The 23,183-nt window shown below is 31.1% G+C and overlaps 1 protein-coding gene and 1 long non-coding RNA gene across 2 annotated transcripts in view; both read right to left on the reverse strand.

Annotated features, from left to right (window-relative positions):
- LOC145270955 (uncharacterized) overlaps positions 1 to 18,249 on the reverse strand; it is a 110,781-nt gene extending 92,532 nt beyond the window's left edge. Inside the window, exon 1 of the long non-coding RNA XR_013865631.1 lies at positions 18,148 to 18,249. This is a non-coding gene — a long non-coding RNA (uncharacterized LOC145270955). The remainder of the gene's footprint in view (positions 1 to 18,147) is intronic.
- On the reverse strand, positions 5,408 to 17,845 carry LOC145270945 (uncharacterized). Its single transcript, XM_080126492.1, has 2 exons — positions 17,396 to 17,845; positions 5,408 to 7,761 (listed from the first exon to the last, which is right to left on the reverse strand). The coding sequence occupies exon 2, from the start codon at positions 7,679 to 7,681 to the stop codon at positions 6,638 to 6,640; it is 1,044 nt and encodes a 347-aa protein (XP_079982618.1). The 5' UTR covers positions 7,682 to 7,761; positions 17,396 to 17,845; the 3' UTR covers positions 5,408 to 6,637.
- Positions 18,250 to 23,183: the final 4,934 nt, after the last annotated feature.

Below are 23,183 nucleotides of genomic sequence, written 5' to 3' on the forward strand. Positions count from 1 at the left end.
ATATCCTTAAAAAATTGTAGATATAAACATGTTTTGGTATAAAATTTTGTTTTCCCCAATTTTTAATTAAAAAAATTCTCTTTAGATTTTAAATTAACGTTTGAGAAATGGTGACCGTAATATGCATTATGTCAACATATGGATTATCTTTCCTTGTTGGTTGTAACGTTTGCCTTAGGAGTTACGTCACTTAGATAATAAAGATGTCTTTCTTGAGCTAACACGTCTCGTTTCGTCTCATTAATTTAACACATGCATACTAATAATACTACAAAAATGTACAAAACATTAATGTTTAATTTACTTCATTTATAATAAATATGCACGTCACAATTCATTTTTTCTAAAAAGAATCAAGCAATAGTCATTGTAAAAGAAACCATTTTTTAATGCCAAATCATGTGTGCACGTAAAAAAATAAAAAATGCAGAATAAAACACTTTATAAAAATGTCTCTTGATCTTCCCAAGCAAACTGATTTAGACACGAGAGAAGATGAATAGATATACACTCACGCAACGTTTTATTATCCAATCGTTCACATAAATATAAAACAAACCCACAGAATATAACTGCTACACAAATTACTATTGACGTACAAGCTGAATATGGATAATCAGTTTATAAGTGTTGAATTTTTCTCGATATCTGATGCTTCAACAGTAAATGATAATCAGATGTTGGTCAACACTCTTGCTTTATTGTATGATTTGGAAGCAGAAACTCTGTCTGAAAAATGTTCGCTAAAATATAAAATTGATGTTATGGACAGCATTTAATAGGTAATGCCTAATTTCTCATATAAATTGAACACCGAAAAATGACACTTATTAGTTTTTTGTAGATAAGAACATCACAGAGTTACAAATTTATTGCATCTTTTAAATAAAACATCACGCTGCATCATCTTGAATACGTTTTCCTTTCAAAATCAAATTCCTGGCTTAAAAATGTGAAAATCGGATGATGCTAGGTGATACCAAGTGTATGGGAAAGGATTTCATAGATGTTTGCGTTTCTGAATTCGAACAATGTATGGAGTTAATAATTTTGACAACAGAATGTCGAGTTGTGGAGTTAATAATTTTAACAACAGAATGTCGAGTTGTGGAGTTAATAATTTTGACAGCAGAATATCGAGTTGTGGAGTTAATAATTTTGACAACAGAATGTTGAGTTGTGGAGTTAATAATTTTGACAACAGAATGTCGAGTTGTGAATTTAATAATTTGGATAACAGAATGTCGAGTTGTGGAGTTAATGATTTTGACAATAGAGTGTCAAGTTGTGGAGTTAATGATTTTAACAACGGGGTATTTTGTAGATTTGGACGTTTTGAAAACAAAATGTAAAGTTTTGGAGTTGGAAATTTTGACAATAAAATGCTGAATTTTTGAATTGGAAGTTTTAAAAAGTGTCGAATTAATCAGATAAGTCGAAATTCCCCAAAATCAAAGGGTTCCCTACCTGGTGCTCACACTTAAACTCTATATGAGATGCATAGATATTTTAATGTTCTATTAAAGTTATTGTTTTCCATATATTTTTGCACACAGCACAACAAATGTTCCTTCTATGCAAAGAACCATATTCACATGAATGAGGTTTGCTTTTTTGCTAAATTATTTTATTTAAGAGGTGATGGTGCATCCTACCTTCCTTATTTATAAAATCCTGGGTGAATAATTTCAGAAAATATATGTCATGCTATAGTTTGGCTCATTTGTCCAATTTTCTGTTATGAAAGTTGTGGGGTATTTTTAAAAACTCGTTTTTTTGATTTCCAGAGCAGACTTTTTTTTCCTAATTCTGTCATATTTGTGATCAGTGGTGGCTCGTGCCTGGAGCTGTGGAACTGCAGCACCAACAAGTCATTTTTACTCAATATTATCGATACACGTTAAAAAGAATACGTTTATTTTTTTCCTTCTTTGTGATGATATCATATTAATATTATATATATATATATATATATATATATATATATATATATATATATATATATATATATATCCTGAAGCTAAATGTCGATAACTGTCCCCTTACTCATATAAGCATAAAAGTAAAAATTTGCTTGGAGCTGCGAAATTCACAGTTACACATTCTTAGTAAAGTTCCACATTGAAAAAAATTCCCACACTTTTAAATGCGATTTCAACAGACAAAAATATACAATATGCCAAACTTTTTTTAATTAAAAGTGTTTGGGCTTTTTAGCCTTGGAACCACCAATGCGACTAATGTTATTTTTTTTACCTATATGGCTTATTTTGTTTGTATTTTTAAGTAGTTTGACATCTATTTATTCTGTAGTAGTTAAACTTTACAGAATAAAAAATATTTACATTTTTTTCTATAGCAAAGCGAAGAAAATTTTATTTTTAAAATACATTTTAGTTGGAAATGTTTTTAACTTATGTATATATAAATATATATATACATATATATACACAAATATATATATCTACACACACATATATATACACACACATATATATATACCCACATATATATATATATACACGATACATATATATATGCACACACATAATATACATACATATATATACCCATATATATACACACACATATATACACACATACCCTTACATATATATACACACACATATATATATACACACACATATATACACACATATATATACACACATATATATATATACACACATATACACACGTACATATACACACACATATACACACACCACATATATATACACACATATATATACACATATATATACACACACATATATACACACACATATACATATATATAAGCTTTAGCATTTATTTACCTCCCACGAGGACAGTGTAAGAAGTTTTACACTTTGAACAAAGTTTTTTAAATTAAAATGTGCAATAACAAAACGAGTATGTAAAACCGTTCTTATAATAAGCCCAGTAAATAGGAAAATTTTTTATTTTTATATAAATAGTTGTAAAAAGATTTGTAAATGAAATTATGTATCTTTAAATGTTTTTTGTTTGCTCACAGTACAAACATGTAAAATTTTATTCTATATTTTATTTACAAAGTTTTGTTATAAACACACATTTTTAAATTTTAAATAAAACTGTTATCCAATAAAACCATTTTTAAATGGTAAACTCCTAACTTTACCATTGTTTGCAGGCAAGTAAATTTCAAAGAGTTTGCTTTTAGGAAAAAATAAATTATTAAAAAATTGTAAATAAAATGTATTTGAAAAAATATTTTTCGTTTGTTTGCCTGAGGAAAATGCCCGTAAAATCTTATTTAATCTGTAAAGTTTAAAAGAAATATATTTGTATACTTTTTATTACTCTGTAAAATGTACACATTCTAAGATAGTGTTTTTTAATTAAAATGTTTTTGCATATTACCCCTTTTTCGACAGCTTATAATGGCAAAGTTAAAAATATTTGTATTAAATAAAGCAATTTTCATGACAAGCTTATTTTGTTATACGCCTATTTTTAATTAACAACAAGCTTTTTATAAAGAAAAACGTTTTTAAATAGTAAAACTTTTTTCGTTAATAAAAATCTGTGACCTAAAAGTTATAAAAGTATGATTCAACTAAGTTAGAACTTCTGGTTCAGTTGAATCGCAAAAAGAGGATCACGTAAACATTGTATTCCTTCGACCCTAATTGATATTCTACTAATAGACTACCTAGTACTTACCTTTTCCAACACAATTAATATAAAAAGAATTTAACCAGGGCCTCCTTGCATACCCAAGAAATAACATCTTGGACGGTAAATGAACTTCAACAGATTGAGTTTTCACAGTTGCATCTCCATGATAAAGTTGAAATTAAGAAAAGAAGCCGTTCAACGCTTGATATTCAAATATCTCAGCCAAGCATTAGCAACAACAAAGTGTGTATTCGTAGCTTTAATTGTACCAACGAAAAAGTTCGCTTTGCGGCTTTGAACTAAAAAAGGCATTGTTCTGCTTTCCTTGTTTGTTGTTAGGGGGTGATGTAACGTGGACAAAAGATAGTTTCAGAACTATTAGCAAAATGAAAGGTAGAACTGAAAAGCATGAGAAGTCAAAGAAGCACGTTGACAATGTAGTTTCCCTATCAATTTTGGGGACCATTATTATTAAAGAAAAACTTAGTGAGGCCTACAGACTTTCAATCAATCATCATAACATGAATGTTAAGAACCGTGAAATTGTATCTAAAATAATAGATTGTATTTTCTTTTGTTAGAACTTTGAAACTCCCTTACGAGGACATGATGAAAAAAATGATTCAGTAAATCTAAGTGTATTCAGAGGGTTTTTAAATTTTGCATCTTAATTAGATCCAGATGTAAAGAATCACTTAGAAACCAGTAATGTCTTCAAAGGTGTTTTACAAATATACCGTGATGAAATAAGGGCAGCAATTAGCAAAGCTTCCTTTATAGTTGTCATGGCTGATGATACAACAGATGTGTCTGAACATACACAAATGATCATTGTTTTACGGTACGTCTTGGATGAAAAAATACTTGAACGCTTTTGGGGATTCTTATTCGAGAAAACCAAACCGCTGATTAAATATCAAAATGTATTCTACAACAATTAGATATAAGGGAATCGCCAAAAACTGATAGCTCAGACATTTGATGGTGCAAATGTCATGAAAGGCAAAAAATCTGGTGTTCAGGCGAAAATAAAAGCATTTCACTCAATGTTATTCGCATCAACTTAATTTAATAATGAGGAATGCAGCAAGCATTACACGAAATGCTAGAATATTTATCTAACATTTTGGCTATTCCGACTTTCTTTTCTAGATCATCACAACGTCTGTCCATTTTTCAAGAAGCATCTGGATGTAAGCATTCTACATCAATCCGCCACAAGGTGGAACTTTAACATACATAAATAGAGTTCATGAAAATGTTCAAGCATTAAAAAACTGTCACTGAAATTAATTCAACATCATATGTAGATGAGACCGTTGCAGAAGCGACAGGAATTCTGAAATATTTGAACGATGAAAATTTCATATTTTGGTTTGAGCTATTTCATAAAATTATGTCTCATGTTGAAATTATTTATCGGGAAATTAGCATATATAAAGTCAATGAATACATTAAAAATTTCAAAACTGCTATTTTAGAGATAAGACACACCAATTACTGTAAAAACCCTTCACAAACACTCAAGGGCGAAGCTAAAGAACTGAGTGACTATATATCTGTTGATATAACAAACAGATATTCTTCAACTAAACATGTAATATTCGCTAAATTGTTTTACAAGATAAGCTTTGCTAGTTTTAAGAAAAAAACTACCTACAGACGAGATATCCTTGACAACTGAAGCATATCCCATGATTGACAAATAAAAGTTTAAAACTGAGCTAGAAATATTTTATAGTGAGTCAGATATCCATGAGTATTGCAAAGTAATTGATCTCCTGCAATTTAATTTAGAAAACAATTTAAACGATGTTCTTAGTGAAATCACAAAACTCATAAAAATTATCTTGACAATTCCCATGACTACATAAGAGATAGAACGTTGTTTTTCAGCTCTGAAAAGAATAAAAACTTTTCTAAGGAACACCATGGGTTGCGAAAGACTAAATGCACTTGCAGTGCTTTCAATTGAAAAAAGTTCTTCAGCAGTCATTCAGAAGTTAAGGAGAAAATTATCAATCTTTTCTCACAAATTAAAACAAGAAGAATGAAGTTTACTTTCAAATGAATGTAATAAGTAAAATATTTAAAATATTAACATCTATTTAGGATTCCTTTAAGTTGTTGTATCTTTATACGTGTGCATACGTATAAATTATGTATATTTTATGTTTCGTTTATTTTTACACAATATTAAAACAATAGGTATTTTTTTAAAACAGCAACCCCAATAATCTTAGGCACGGGCCGCCACTAGTCACATGATATGGCAAAAAACTATCTTACATGGTTAAGGATAGAATAATTTCCAGGAAGTCTGAATTGGAAAAAAGACAGATAAGATGGCTGGCTGCCACTGCTTGTGATGCTGGTATAACATTTTCAGGTATGAATTTTAGAAGATCATAAGATATTGTTTCAACAATGTGTTAGGATATGATGCAATAAATCTGACTTCTGTCCAAAGGAACCACGTACTTCACAAGAATGTGGTTTCTCTCCTGTGTGTTTTATATGACTCAACAAATTTGACTTCCATGCAAAAAAAGAACCACATTCGTCATAAGAATGTGGTTTGTCTCATTTCCTTTTAAATTTCTTTAAAATTCTCGCGAGTAACATTTGATTTGATGTTTTGCTCCACTTTTCAAACTTTTAGTAACAGTCCATGGCAAGGCTTGTGTTTTCTTTTCGGTTGCTGTAGTTGTTGGTGGTAGGGGGCAACGGTCTTTTGTTATCAAAGTTTTATGGCTTATTACGATTTGTCTCTGGGATTTCCATATTGTCAGAGAGATGAAGGTTAGCACCATTGCTTACATCTTCCCATCTGGGGCATGAACGAGTTGAGGGCCATTTTTATACTAGGTGCTAGTCTACCAGAGTTTTCTTTTGTTTATACTTTTATTTGTGTTGTCTTTTTTGAATATTTGGTCAAGATTTACCTCCAGTTAGAATTATCCTCACCTCAGAGAAACTGAAGAAATCGGTACTAGGGATTCAAGTTTCTCTCCAAAGTTTGTCTCCCATGTGTTTTAATATGACGCAACAAATTTGATTTCTGTGCAAAAGAAGATCCACATACTTCACAAGAATGTGGTTTCTCTCCTGTATGCGTTTTCATATGACTCAACAAATTTGACTTTTGTGCAAAAGAAGAACCACATATTTCACAAGAATGTGGTTTCTCTCCTGTATGTGTTTTCATATGACACAACAAACTTGACTTTTGTGCAAAAGAAGAACCACATACTTCACAAGAATGTGGTGTGTCTCCCGTATGTGTTTTCATATGATTCATCAAACTTGACTTCTGTGCAAAAGAAGAACCACATACTTCACAAGAATGTGGTTTGACTCCCGTATGTGTTTTATTATGATCCAACAAATTGGATTTCTGTGCAAAAGAAGATCCACATACTTCACAAGAATGTAATTTCTCTCCTGTATGTGTTTTCATATGACTCAACAAATGTGACTTCTCTGCAAAAGAAGATCCACATACTTCACATGAATGTGGTTTCTCTCCTGTATGTGTTTTCATATGACGCAACATATTTGACTTCTCTGCAAAAGAAGAACCACATACTTCACAAGAATGTGGTTTGTCTCCCATATGTGTTTTAATATGACGGAACAAACTTGACTTCTGTGCAAAAGAAGAACCACATACTTCACAAGAATGTGGTTTCTCTCCTGTATGTGTTTTCATATGATTCAACAAATGTGACTTCCATGCAACAGAAAAACCACATACTTCACAAGAATGTGGTTTCTCTTCCGTATGTGTTTTCATATGACTCACCAAACTTGACTTCTGTGCGAAAGAAGAACCACATATTTCACATGAATGTAGTTTGTCTCCCATATGTGTTTTCACATGATCTAACAAATTTGACTTCCGTGCAAAAGAAGAACCACATACTTCACAAGAATGTGGTTTATCTCCCATATGTGTTTTCATATGACGCAACAAATGTGACTTATATGCAAATGAATAACCACATACTTCACAAGAATCAGGTTTATCGGCCATGTTTGCTAAACTTATTTTAATCTCCAATCACGAAAAGTCCTTCTCATCCATTAATGGATTTGTTTTCATTGTTGCAAATTCTGAAAATATAAGATAAATTTGAAAAATTACAATTCATTTAGTAAAATTGAATTTATTATGTTAATTTTTATAAATATTAATTTATTATTAATGAAATTCAAAATAAAATGAGTATAGTTTTAATCAATACTGATTTGTTAACCAAATTGATTTGTTTATATTTATTTAACCAGCATATATGCCTTCTTTGGGTCAATTAATGCTGTATATAAGGTTTAACATTTTTTGATACTTTTGGAGTTGATTTTTGCTGGGTATATTTGTGTAATGTTTTGGAATAGTTTGTTATTAGATGGCATTTATATTTCTGGCAAAGGTTTGCTCTTTTGTGGAAATTTATAATGATTTAGTGTTTTCTTTTTCGAAGAGTTCTTTTAAGTTTGTGGCCTTGTAGTAGTGTTGACGGATTTGTATGAGGTCATAGCAGTCAAATAAAAGGTGTTTCACCGTATAAGATTTGTGATATGGTATACATTTGAGAGGTTCTTCCCTATTTCGAATCTAAGAGTGAGTTATCTACGTGTGTCCTATCAAGATATGTGATAAGACTTCTTCTTTGCATGATTTTATGGGATTACATACGTTTTTTTAAGGGATTCAGTAGTTTTTTAAGTATAAGTATAATTTCGAAGAGTTTGTTGTTTTAGCAACTGTTCCAGTCATCACTAACAACACAAGAGCATGCTACTCTCATGTACTAAACAAAGGGTTTCATTCAAAAGTCCTACATAATTTGAAATTCTATTTTCAATCTCACTGAGGATTGAAACTTCAATGTTCAGGTGTATGTAACTTACAACTGAATTTAGTACTTTAACGATAGCAGACAATCCTCGTACTAATTTGAGGAATTTATGTGCTATTTTCTAAAGCCAGCTTCGTCTTCACTGTTCTTCTCCATCTATAAGTTTTACTTCATCCTATAAAGGTAGATAATTTCCCTTTTCCATCTATATATATTCCGTCATAACTGATTCTTAATCTTTCCACATATGACAGCTTTTCAACGTTTTTTTTTAAATTTTACTGTAAGTGAATGACATGGCTCACATTTGTATCATTTTCATCATTTACATGGAATCTCTTTGTTATGATTTTTTTCTATTAGTAGATTTACATGCACAACATGTTCTGGATAGTCGACCCACGCTTGAATCCTGACGTTTTATAGATTACAGATTCTTTCAATTTTTTTCTGACAAGTCCTTCATACTGGTTACATATTTAAAGCTATTATATATTATTATTGTTGTGTTATGAGAATCTTTTCATGATGTTAACCCTATGTGGCATCACATGACTTGGAAAGTAAAAGTTACAAGAGTTTAATTCCTTTGTGTCACATGTTGAAGATGCACACACGCAAATGCACTGGTATCAGTAGTGAAACGTCAACTTTTGACATGCGCAGCTGTTAAAGGTAAGTGAATCTGCAAAATGCAAGTCACATATATAACCCAAGAAAAGGCAACAGACAATCAGCCACCAATCAAAATATCACACCTTCTAGTGCACACTCTTTATCTTTAACTTTAACATAACAGAAACAGAAAAAAAAGGTGTGATATTTTTATACAAAATGAAATGTACAATTTTTTTCTGCCTAACGAAAGCTTCATTTGGAGCCAATTTTTGACTAATTATTCTAACAAAGAATAAAGAAGCCTGCATGAACTGTGCACACATGACAAAGAAACGTCATGTTAAGTTGAGGAAAACAAAAAGAGAAAACAATAAGGTAAAGTAAGATTCGACTCGTTTTACCATCGAGTTTCTGTTAAAACAGATTATATATATATATATATATATATATATATATATTAAGTATGCAGCGTGCATAAGATAAAAAAGTATATATATATATAATGTGCGCCGATATATATATACCATATATATATATGCTAAAACTTTTTAAAGCTTATTGTTTCTCCGACTTTCTTAACAAATATTGATTTATCGTCTTCTTTCATCAGTAGCTTGATCTTCCTTTAGTAGCGTGCTATTGTTTTAATGGAGCAGCTATTTTCAAATTTTGTGCAGGGACTGAATTCAGAATTGAAAAAGGCAGTTGGATCAGTAATAAGATCGATAAGAGGGAAATAGTGTCGTTGAAACATAGAAAGAAATGTGGCTACGGAAGTAAGTCGATGATGTAGAGCAGTATTTTAGGGTGACCATACCAGTCAAGGAAGAAATATGTCAGTGATTCTGCGATTAGATAATATATTATTACCTCCCAGTTAACTATGGTGATCAGCAACACGAAATCACTCTATAATAGATTAATCAATCTTTTACTTTTGTAAGCGGTAGCATTTATAAGCAAGGAACAAACTGATAGAGAACTCGGATTGGAAAGAAAAGTCCGTAGATTTAAAAATTGGAGATCAGGTTTATGAGTAGAACCACCAAAGACGGGGAAATCTAGATGTATGTTGGAAACAATATTAAACATGCCTCGTCACATATAGGATTAAGAATCAGTTGACATATGATGTAGTTATTGATAAAACACGCCCCGTCACATATACGATTAAGAATCAGTTGACATATTATGTAGTTATTGATAAAACACGCCCCATCACATATAGGATTAAGAATCAGTTGACATATTATGTAGTTATTGATAAAACACGCCCCATCACATATAGGATTAAGAATCAGTTGACATATTATGTAGTTATTGATAAAACACGCCCCATCACATATAGGATTAAGAATCAGTTGACATATTATGTAGTTATTGATAAAACACGCCCCATCACATATAGGATAAAGAATCAGTTGACATATTATGCAGTTACTGATAACACACGCCGCATCACATATAGGATTAAGAATCAGTTGACATATTATGTAGTTATTGATAAAACACGCCCCATCACATATAGGATTGAGAATCAGTTGACATATTATGTAGTTATTGATAAAACACGCCCCATCACATATAGGATTAAGAATCAGTTGACATATTATACAGTTACTGATAACACACGCCCCATCACATATAAGATAAAGAATCAGTTGACATATTATGTAGTTATTGATAAAACACGCCCCATCACATATAGGATTAACAATAAGTTGACATATTATGTAGTTATTGATAAAACACGCCCCATCACATATAGGATTAAGAATCAGTTGACATATTATGTAGTTATTGATAAAACACGCCCCATCACATATAGGATTAACAATCAGTTAACATATTATGTAGTTATTGATAAAACACGCGCCATCACATATAGGATTAAGAATCAGTTGACATATTATGTAGTTATTGATAAAACACGCCCCATCACATATAGGATTAAGAATCAATTGACATATGATGTAGTTATTGATAAAACACGCCCCATCACATATAGGATTAAGAATCAGTTGAGATATGATGTAGTTATTGATAAAACACGCCCCATCACATATAGGATTAAGAATCAGTTGACATATTATGTAGTTATTGATAAAACACGCCCCATCACATATAGGATTAACAGTCAGTTGACATATTATGTAGTTATTGATAAAACACGCCCCATCACATATAGGATTAACAATCAGTTGACATATGTAGTTATTGATAAAACACGCCCCATCACATATAGGATTAAGAATCAGTTGACATATTATGTAGTTATTGATAAAACACGCCCCATCACATATAGGATTAAGAATCAGTTGACATATGATGTAGTTATTGATAAAACACGCCCCATCACATATAGGATTAAGAATCAGTTGACATATTATGTAGTTATTTATAAAACACGCCCCATCACATATAGGATTAAGAATCAGTTGACATATTATGTAGTTATTGATAAAACACGCCCCATCACATATAGGATTAAGAATCAATTGACATATTTAGTTATTGATAAAACACGCCCCATCACATATAGGATTAAGAATCAGTTGACATATGATGTAGTTATTGATAGAACACGCCCCATCACATATAGGATTAACAATCAGTTGTCATATTTAGTTATTGATAAAACACGCCCCATCACATATAGGATTAACAATCAGTTGACATATGTAGTTATTGATAAAACACGCCCCATCACATATAGGATTAAGAATCAGTTGACATATTATGTAGTTATTGATAAAACACGCCCCATCACATATAGGATTAAGAATCAGTTGACATATTATGTAGTTATTGATAAAACACGCCCCATCACATATAGGATTGAGAATCAGTTGACATATTATGTAGTTATTGATAAAACACGCCCCATCACATATAGGATTAAGAATCAGTTGACATATGATGTAGTTATTGATAAAACACGCCCCATCACATAAAGGATTAAGAATCAGTTGACATATTATGTAGTTATTTATAAAACACGCCCCATCACATATAGGATTAAGAATCAGTTGACATATTTAGTTATTGATAAAACACGCCCCATCACATATAGGATTAAGAATCAGTTGACATATTATGTAGTTATTGATAAAACACGCCCCATCACATATAGGATTAAGAGTCAGTTGACAGGCTCCATGATAAACGTGCATGTGATACATCTGCTGAAAAAGTCGATCGATGAAGGGAACATTCCCAGAATAGAAAAACCATTAAGAAAGACCACATTGGCTTCTCCGAGGGAGTCCACTGAGTCAGATAATAGTAATTAAGCCATGGAACAAACTATCACAATAGGAAGTAGTCGATATCAACAGGAAAAGCTGGATGAAGAGTTTGACATACTATTGATGGAGATGAGAGTAATAATACGTAGCATGACTTCGAGTTGTTCTCTATTTGCATCACTTGGATGGCAAAGATAATAATAGGATCCATTAGAAAAGGCTTAGTGTTGGCTCAGAGTTTGGAAGTGGGGAAGACGAACAAGTGGAAGGGAATTGTTTAGGTTGGGTAAGATGTATATTCTGTGTTTTAAAAATATTTGCTACTCTTGTATAATTTGACACGGATTCTTGGGAATTAACCCATCAAGGATGAATCGGGTGATGAGAAATCATCAGTTTAAGCTGAGCGTTGTTCATATGTTGAAACACTAAATCGACTTTTTTCATTTACTTTTTTATTGCCAATCATGCCTGATCCACGCTTGACAGGAATTCCCGAGAATCCGTGTAAAATTATGAAAGAGTACCAAATAATCCTTTCTTGCATGAGACGTTGATGATTATAATTAACTATTTCAACAGAGTATGCGAAGCATTAATATTGAGTTATGTTGTTTTAGCAGGTACTTCATTCATGTGTCTGTAACTAACCCCCCCCCCACTTAAAAATGATAGGATCCAGTGACATTATTGATGAATGACTGAGCTGAAGAAATTTCAGTACCCATTGTGGCCAACTAGGACTCCAACACCACCTACTTCCCCAGTGACAAGGTCAGCTACCCAACTCATCAATAAATCACCAGATCATACCATTTTTCAGTGGGAGTGTTAGTTACATATACATGAATGAAGCACATGGCAAAAGAACATGTCGATAGGTTAAGGATTACTACTTGGTGTTGTGAATGTGGAGTCAGACTTTGTTTAAAAGAATGCTTCCAGGCATACCATTCATAATGAATGAGGACATATAGGGCTTAGGAACATTCTATAAGTGAAAGACAGTTTCCTAGAGATAAAATGAGAATATTTCATTTTACTTTCGTATCTTAAAGATTTTTGATGATAAGTAACAGAATTCAATACTTTTGTCCCAAAAAGGGTTAAGCAAAAGAAAAGAAACTTATTTTTAGAAAGAAAAAATAATATTAATAATAAAACTGTAATGACTTAAGTTAATAAGATAGAAATGACTCGGAAAATTGCTTATATGATCGATAGTCGTAAAGACTGCAGCTTGCAGCAAAAAAGAGATAATTTTTTCAAGCAGAAATTTATGAATATGGTTATGTTGATGTAAATAAAAAGATAAAGACAAAAATGAAAAACAGAAAAACAGAAAAACTGATATGCGTATATCATACTGAAAAGGTAAGTGACCTATAGAATACATTCAACACTGATTTCAAATGTTGTACAATGTTTGTTGTTGGTTATTTTGTGTTATAATTGTGTTTTGTTGATTTAAAAAGTATATATATATATATATATATATATATATATCATACTGATTGAGATTGTTGGACAGTTTCATTATTTTATCTGTTTTTATTATAATAATTGTTTTGTTGAATTGTGAAAAAAATAAGTGTAAATTGATTGGATCCTAGAGAGTGTTGAGAAGGAAGGGGAATGGAAAAAATATTAGTGAATATTTCTTTGAAAATAGAGAGGGGAAGGATGTCGTGTGTTGAACGTGCACACACACAAGGCAAAACATGACAACTCGTAACAAACGCATGGAATGATGGCGTCAGGTTTTCAGTATTATATCGTCAGTGGTAGAAAGCTCAACTATTTGATGCCTACAGCAGTTGAAATGAGCACACTTGCAAAAAGCAAGTACATATATAACCCAGAGGAAAAGGCAAAGGAAGAAAGTGGCCGGCAATCAACATAACAAATGTGTGGCTCAGTCCATACTAGCTAAGAATATTAACAACATATCTCATAGAATATTGGCCCATTTAAGCAGTGATCATATCACTCTAGAACTGACCACCAATACCCAGTGGATGTCAATTTTAAAATTTTGTAAAAGTATCATGTATTTTAATTAGAACCGTCTTAATGTATTTTCTTGTTTTTAATCCCATAATTTGGAGGATAGCTAACAGAGGTGAAATACGAAAGGAACAAACATTTTCCTCCTATAGCATGTTTTATATACACTTAGACTCCAACAAAAACCTCATCACTAGGACCAATCATGCAACTACCAGGATGTTAAGTAACATGATTGCAAGATGATTGACCTACCGCATGGTCAGGAGAATTATTCAATTTGTATTTTTGATTGCAAAACCTTATTGTCACTTCTTTCTCTTGTTCTTCCTATATGGACAGAGGAGAGTTTTACCTATGCAGGTAGAGAAGAAGGAATTTTTGTTAGTTTCATATGATTGTAGAGGAAATATGTCAAGAAATGATCAGCTTTCTTTCATGCTACTCTGAGAAATGATGTCATTTTAGCAACCGATGAAATAAGTTGCCTATATCCAAATAGAATCACTAAAAGTTTATTCTCTTTGACCTCAAGATGAGAAAGAGGACGAAAAGTTCACTTGCTTGTATCCTTCCAGATGATTATCATAGGAAACATTTGAAACGTATCCACATTTCATAACAAACACATTGCTAGGGATCTAACAAATACACAGGTTCTTTTACGCATAGTCGAAAGAAAAATAAAAGTCCATAACAATAACAAAGGAGGAGTAACAGCAGTAGTAATAAATAACAAGAAAAATTAACAATAAAACATACAATCCAACACCAAGAAAAATTAATGACTGAAAAACTAAAAATAATTTCGTTTTTTTTTTAAACTTTTAAAATACCTGGATTAAACAACTTTCCAGAAGGGTCTTACCAGCTGAAATAAATTATGAAAGAAATTAGAGATATAATACTCAGATTTTTTCAAATGCTGAATATAACATTCAGCTATCCAAAAATACATGTTCATGTAATATAACGCGCATGATGCTCATGTGAGAAAATCAGTAGCAGCTGTAGGATAGCTGACTAGTGAAAATATAAGCAGTTGCTGTCTTAACACATATGCAAATAAAGTAAGTGTGCATATGCTGCCGTCACAAGAAGGAGAAGAAAAAAGTACAGAAAAAAGGACAGCACATTATGAGAAAAGACAGCAATCAGATGTGCTTTGATTCATATGCAGTGAGAGGAAATTTGCTAAAATATAAGCAGCCGCCGTATTAGCACATATGCAAATAAAGCAAGTGCACATAGTTACATCAAAAGAAGGAAAATAGAAAAAGACAGCAATCAGATGTGCTTTGATTCATATGCAGTGAGAGGAAATTTGTTAAAATATAAGCAGCCGCCGTCTTAGCACATATGCAAATAAAGCAAGTGTGCACATAGTTACATCAAAAGAAGGAAAATAGAAAAAGGCAGCAATCAGATGTGCTTTGACTCATATGCATTGAGAGCAAAAATGTGTCACATGGTCGAAAAAGTGGAAAACGGGAGATGAAAATGACACACAAAAAGGGCATTTCTGACAGACATGTACAACATGGAAGTGATATGTTTAAACACAGTGAAGTACGTTCTTGGAAATCACTGGATTAAATGCTTTTGTATCCACCTAAAAAATGCTAAATATATTTTAATGTCTTTTCTTCTAACTTTGTCCTTGCGATGGTATCAGACAATGTGCAGATGCGAGTTTTTTTTAAAGGCATGGTTACAATAATACTCTCATCTCAATTACTGATCAGTGAGATTCGAAACCAAAATCTCAGTGACTTTGAATAGTTGGTTTGTAAGCTGTGCTGATTACTGCTAGAAGTTAACTTTCCTCCTAGCTTACCAAATAAAAGGCCATTTCTCAGTCAAGCTGAGCACATGACAAATGCAGAACATCCACTTATGAAAACACAATAATACTAATTCCAATCTTTTCATCTATCACAGTTAATGGTTTGTAAGCTGTGCTGATTACTGCCAGAAATTAACTCCCTTTCTAGCTTACCAAATAAAAGGCCATTTCTTATGAAAGTCCCATTAATAATAGTTCCAATCTTATCATTTATCACAGTTAATACGAAATAGTGTTATTTTTACAATGTTTACATAATAAATAACACTCAAGATGAGAACAGTAGTCTTAATAATCTAAATAATACAAAGAATCATTCCTCATCTAAAAAAAATTCAGAACCGTAATATTCGAATTTGTTTAAGAATCATGATTATTTTTAATTCATTAATTTGTAAGGTTTATTTGCTAGAATCTTTCCAAACCCCTCCAAATCTTTTACAATGACGACTTTTATAAGTGCCTTCGAGAGTGCTGAAAACGAATATATACTTAAAAAATGGTGCAGACAAATAGTTTTCATGATATTAAAAATTTATTTTTTCAAAAAGTGAAGGATCACATTTAAATATGAATTAAACGTAAAATGAGCACCCACTTTATGGCCACCTAGGGAAGGGGTCATTTTTGCCGTTGTTTTTGGGCGAAAAATATTTTTTCGTTTTCTTTTCTGATTTCCTCTTTCAATAAAGACACAAGGATATTTAAAAACAAAAATAAAGTATAATCTGTATATAAATACGTGTAATTCCTTATGTTATCAGTAGTGACCATTTTTGTATCTGCAAATGTGCACATATGCCACAAACAAGTAGTTTTCCAAATATTAATGAATGTAATTCCTTATGTTATCGGTGGTGGCAATTCTGTGTGTGCAAGTGCATACTTAATTGGCCACCACTGATAACAAACAACTACACGTTTCTAATATCCAGACACTCACATGTTTGCAGCAAATTTAAATGCGATATTCGTTTTCAGCATACCCGAAAACCTATAAAAGTTCTAATATTAAAGATGATTGTTAAGGTGAAAAGTAAACAACAATTAACCAACACGACTTTCAGGCAAGCCAAATAAAAAAACAAATAAAAAATGTGGGCTGAAAGTGGGTGCTTGTTTTACATTAAATTTATATAGAAAGTGTGAGAAAAATAAGTTAAACTCACCTGACGTGAGGAGGTTGATAATCGGACCAAAAACCGGTGATGTTTGACTCTTGCTTATATCTACTGCTGCCGCTTCTAATGGAAGTGTTTGCATATGAATGACTGTTACTAACTATTTAAAGGATTGGGACAGAGTCTGCTTAGATGAAGAACACTTTCAGTGGACGTTATTTATTACTGATAATAAGAGTACAGACGTACAGGTTGGTCTCCTAGATTCGTGTTTCTTGATTCCTGATCACAGCGGGGGATCACGATCTTGCAAAATTTTGCAACGGTTGTCCCCAGCCCAACTCTGATCTGTTTACTTTCTATTGGTGTCGGAGAATTTTCGAAAAAAACTGATTCCCACTTTTTGAAAAGGTAATTTCCTCATATCATGAAAAAAATTTTCTGCGCCACTTTTGAAGTATATATTCGTTTTTAGCACACCTGAAAAGCTATAAAATAATCCGCTGAAAAAAAAAAATGAAAAAAAAAAAAAATTTTTTTTACTTTAAACTTGTGAAACAGTTCAAAACATATAAAATTTATAAAATTATAAATTTTGTTTTGGTAAACGATAAAAAAATTGTTTTATATGTTTAAGTCAATATTGATAACAAAAACAATCGAAAACGAAAAATTTTCAACAATAAATCAACATTTTCATTAGGATTATTCGCTTAGTAAATGTAGTTATCTCCCTTACATTTTTAACGTATTCTGCAAATGCGCAAAAATCAATACTAAATTCATGTAGTAATACCTACGTTTTTGTTTTATAATCTGCTTTCGATTAACTTTATCTGCTTTTATAAAGGAAACGATTTTTCAAATGTGATTGACTTTACAAGCTCAACTTAACATTCAAGATGATGAACGGAAGAGCAAGTTCGCAGAAAACAAAATTGAAGAGGAAAAATAAAAAAGAAATTATTTCGAAATAGAGCTGATCTATTTGGTGAATATCACGGATAAAATCAGTATTATTTTATTTAATATTTTAATATTTACATGAGAGAGAAAAGAGTACAAGCTTCATCTTTATTAATTCTCTAATTTGATGCATGTGCAATTTAATGGCGGAAACTTATAGGGTACTATAATTTAGAAAGCCGTCTTATATTTTTGATATATTTCTGATTATTTCGTATTGTGTTTGAAAGATAAAGTCTAAAGTTAATCTCTATATCAGAAAAAAATTGCACGTGAAAAAAGTTTCACGGCTTTAAAGATAATTAGTAAAGTGTTAAGATATTGAATTTTAAAAAAAGATAGTTTTATTCGCTCTCCTTCGCTCAAAGCGAGGGTTTAGTAACAGATCTAGCTTTGCAAAATAAAAACAAGAGACAACACGTCACAGATAAGTCATATGTAAGAAAGTTGATTGTATTTTATACCTAGTGGGGGAGGAGGAGGCGCCCGGCTTTGACCAGCCGTTAAATATGCTTAAATATATTTTAAATTTGTTCAGATGTTGTGTATATAATTATAGAGTTGTGATATCAAAAGTAATAAAAAACGTGTTTGGGTGTCATCAGCTAGAATCGAAACCAAAATCAAAACTGTAACATTCAAAGCTGGGGACGTTACCACTGTACAAACGTAACATGCATATGAACTGATTAAAAATAAACTAAGATGAATTTAAAAAATGTATAACAATTTTATTAAAATTCTTACCCAAGAAAACTCATGACCCTATAGAACTCATGGAAATGGTGCCAATTTGTAAAAACTGACCGTGGAGTCACTAACTTCTACGCGTGTGACTTTGTGTTCACACATTCATAATCAGGATCTATCAATTTTTAAGATCAAGGTTGCAAGTAGTGGAATATCTGCAGGACCGTTAAAAGTAAATTCACAGAGATCGCCGATTAATAGAAGGTTTCCACCAAGGCACATCCTCACATACATAAAATAAAAATATAGAAATAACTCCGGAAAATAGCGACACTTGACAAAGAAATCGAAATCACTGTATTAAGATGAAATAACATTTATTTACGTGTTAGGAATATTAATTCAAATCGTTCCAACATAAATGTTTTCTTGTAACGAGTGTTCATTATGCAGAATTAGCTAAATGAGGATCTCGTGAGAATAGCATGAAGTTTAAGATTACTGATTTTTATGAACAGAGTGTCACACGTGGCTTGAAATGAATGTGAATGTTTTTTGAGAGAAAAACAGTCATTAAACCATGTAAACAAAATTTTCGTGATAATTTTTATCATTAAAACCACATTAAATATTTTTAATATTATTTTTGTGAAAATATTGAATGAATACTGCTTATCGTAATGTTCCTGAAATATTAAAAATATTTTTTATGGTTAACATCTACAATGTTTTATTTTTATATAAAAAGCAAACAAAAATTTATGCGTTATTTTTAATTTAAAAAGACAATAATTTGTGATTTTAGTCATCATTGGACACATGTATCCATGAAAATAAAACTGAGTTTTTAAAGAAAAGGAAATCATATAATCCATTCAATAATTGATATTTTAAAGTTTATTATCCATTTTCATCTTAAGTTAAATGAAGTGACAAAAAAAAAAATCCACGATAAAATATTTAGTTTAAAATACAAATAACGATTTACTAAACGATGTTTTATTTACTGGATATTTTTCCCGTATTCACCGAAATTATTATCTCCCCTTGTAAGTTCAATTTGTTTCTATTTTTAACCCTTTTGATTAACACACACATATTGAGAGTAAAAAAAAAATGAAAGAAAAATAAACAAAAAAAACATTTTTAAGAACACAAAGAGAAAAGATAAAAATCAGGAAATCGTATGCGTAATTAACTCGTCAAAACGGTAAAAAAAAAAAAGAAAACTGAAAGAAAAAAAAACTCACACAAAACCAGTTTTAAAAGGCTGAATGGGGAGTCGTTTGCGTAAGGAAATGAACAAAACAGCTAGAAGTAAGGGGGTCGGACATTGTGGGTAAAGAAAATAAACAAAGATGAAATAATATAAAAAACAAAAAACAAAAAAAAACTTAAAAATATTAAAAAGTGTCTTCAAGAAGGAGATATATAATGTTTCTTACCGGAGATGACTTAAAACGGAGAGGGACAACAGAAGATAAAAGACAAAAACATGTGGAGATAAAATTACACTTAAAGAAAAAAAACACCAGTCAAGCTGCCGGTGTCGATTCAGGGGAAACTCTATAAGAAAAATGTCCGGCCAAGAGAGATAACTGTTGAAAGGGGCTAAACTAAGGTATATAATACATGCAAAATAGACACATGTTTAAAAAAAATTTAAAAAACACTTTTATAATTATTATAATTTATTTATATTTAAAAAAAAATGTTTTTTTTAATAGAAAAGACGGGTTTAAAGTTAATCTTGGAACTTAACTTTACTGTTTTGTAAGTATAATAAAATCGATTTCGAACCTTATTTTCACTTTTATATAAACACCGCCAAAAATGGCCGAAAAATTAAGTTGTTTTTTAAAACGAAATTACATTTATTAAGATCCATTATTTTTGAGTAACTTTTTTTTCCGGAAAGATAAAACCCTGAATTTTATCATATAGGAAACAGAATAATGTAAAACTTTTTCTACTATTTTTAATTAAATTTTAAATGTTAAATTTTCCCAAAAAGTTAACAATTGACATTTTTTGTCTTGCACAAAAAACGTACATAAATATTTAAAAAAAAAAAAAAAGGTTTTTGAAATAATTAATTTATTTATTTGTTGTCTAACTAAGATTTAGAGTGATTTTCTATGAGAATATGCACAAATATTATAATATAAGTACCTGGATTTCAAATAATTCCACTTATTCATATAGGCAACCAGTTACTTCGCGTCGATCTAGACAATGTTTACGTTTGTACTTGGTAAAAAGCAAACTATGGAAGACCAAATAGGCCAAAAAAACTTATTTTTCAGTGACGAAAATGTCAATGTATTATTAAGGCTGAGGCTGGCCAGTACCAGATGGGTGACCATTTGTATGAGTTTGGTTTTTAATGTGTATGTGTGTGGCGGCCAGGCTCTCCAAAATTGGGGGGGGGGGGCAATTTAAAGTAGAATTAAAAAAATTATTTCAGCGCGTTTGGTCCACCGTAGTCAAAAGGCGGCAAACGTTTTCAAACGGGATCGAAAATATGATGCTATTTTAAACATAAAGGGCACAATATTTATCGAATTTTTTTTTGTATCGATTCTTCAAAGCATGCCCTGTTTAATAATGGTCATGCATTATTCGGCTCGCTAAAAAAAATTGTTAATTTATTTATCAAAGATTTTAAAATGGCTTTTTTCGTATAAATATTTAAAAAAAATTTTTTTTGTTTTACTTAACATATTCACCGAATTTCACACTTCAAAACTCAAAAGCGGGCTAATTAAACACAATCGAAGTTCTGATATTCAGACATCAAAATAAGTTATGCAAACAAGTTTGTTTTTTTTAATCTATAATCCCGTCCCTTACAACAACATAATATGTTTTGTTCAGTTTCAGATGATTATTTTAAGCAAAATAAGGGGGGTTGTAAGAAATATATATATATATATATATATATATATATATATATATATATATATATATATATATATATATATATATATATCGTTTATGAAAAATAAGTGCACTGTTATAGAGTTCATTCTTCTTTTAATAATCGCTGAAAATTTCGTATTGATTGGATAATTACCTGATTTTTGGTAGATTTTAAAAAAGATGGTCCGTCAAAAAGTAGTTACCTGCCACCCCCCCCCCAGTTTTGGCGGTGCCTACTTTTATAATATTCGTTTATTTTCTGATTAATGCACGAATATTTTAAAAGTAAAAATAAAGTTCGAAATCGATTTCATTATATATATATATATATATATATATATATATATATATATATATATATATATATATATATTAAATTAAAATGGCTTACTTAAGAAAACATTAGAGTTTATATATATGCACTTTCGTAAATAATTGAATTCATTAAAAACGTATCACTAAAAGAAAAACAAACACCATCTAAGTAAATCGCGATATATCAAAACAGTCGTGCGAGATGGGTGAGCGGTAAGGGGTTTAGGCTCATTACCGTGGGGCCCCGATTTCGAATCTCGCTAAATTTAGCCACTCTGATGAGTCGAAGACGACGAAACACGTGTCAGTGGATAATTATATTTTTAAAATAATATACATGCTGCTTCCCATGTGGGAATACCAAATTGGTTAAAAGGAAAATTATTCCCAACTCGCATTTAGGTAAAAATGCACTTTCGTAAATAATTGAATCCATTCAAAAACGTATCGCTAAAAAACAAAAACAAAAAACATCTATATAGATAGATAGATAGATAGATAGATAGATAGATAGATAGATTGATTGATATGTGTGTAGGGGAATAAATAAGAGCACCGGATTACCGGTGTAGGGTAAGGAGTGAGGTCCCTTGAAAAAAGGAGAGGAGAGTCCGTACACATGAGGCACGGACGCAAAAAGTTCTCCTAAAAGACAATGTTGGACAGGCAGAGTACAACTCTAGAATACAGTCCTCACTCCTCCCGTAAACCCCACTATTGAAGTGAGTAATCTTTTTACCTTAATGTTCTGAATTGCAGTGTTGTCATGTTTTCATATTTGTTAATAAATTCTTGTCGTTTATACTTGTTGTACGTTTAGTAATTATTAAAGCTGGTCGGTAGGTTTGGGACTTGGAAGAACCTAAACCCGTACCAACGGTGGTGACTCCAACTAGCAACATAGAATACGCAAAGCAACGTTTTTTTTATGTTTTAAATAAAA

The sequence above is a fragment of the Euprymna scolopes genome, chromosome 46, assembly GCF_053919585.1.
Source record: "Euprymna scolopes isolate OS-2025 chromosome 46, ASM5391958v1, whole genome shotgun sequence".
In the NCBI taxonomy this organism is placed as follows: domain Eukaryota; kingdom Metazoa; phylum Mollusca; class Cephalopoda; order Sepiida; family Sepiolidae; genus Euprymna; species Euprymna scolopes.

Bases quoted from the DNA above. Each gene is read 5' to 3' on its own strand.
- LOC145270945 (XM_080126492.1), bottom strand. From the start codon at position 7,681: ATGGCCGATAAACCTGATTCTTGTGAAGTATGTGGTTATTCATTTGCA.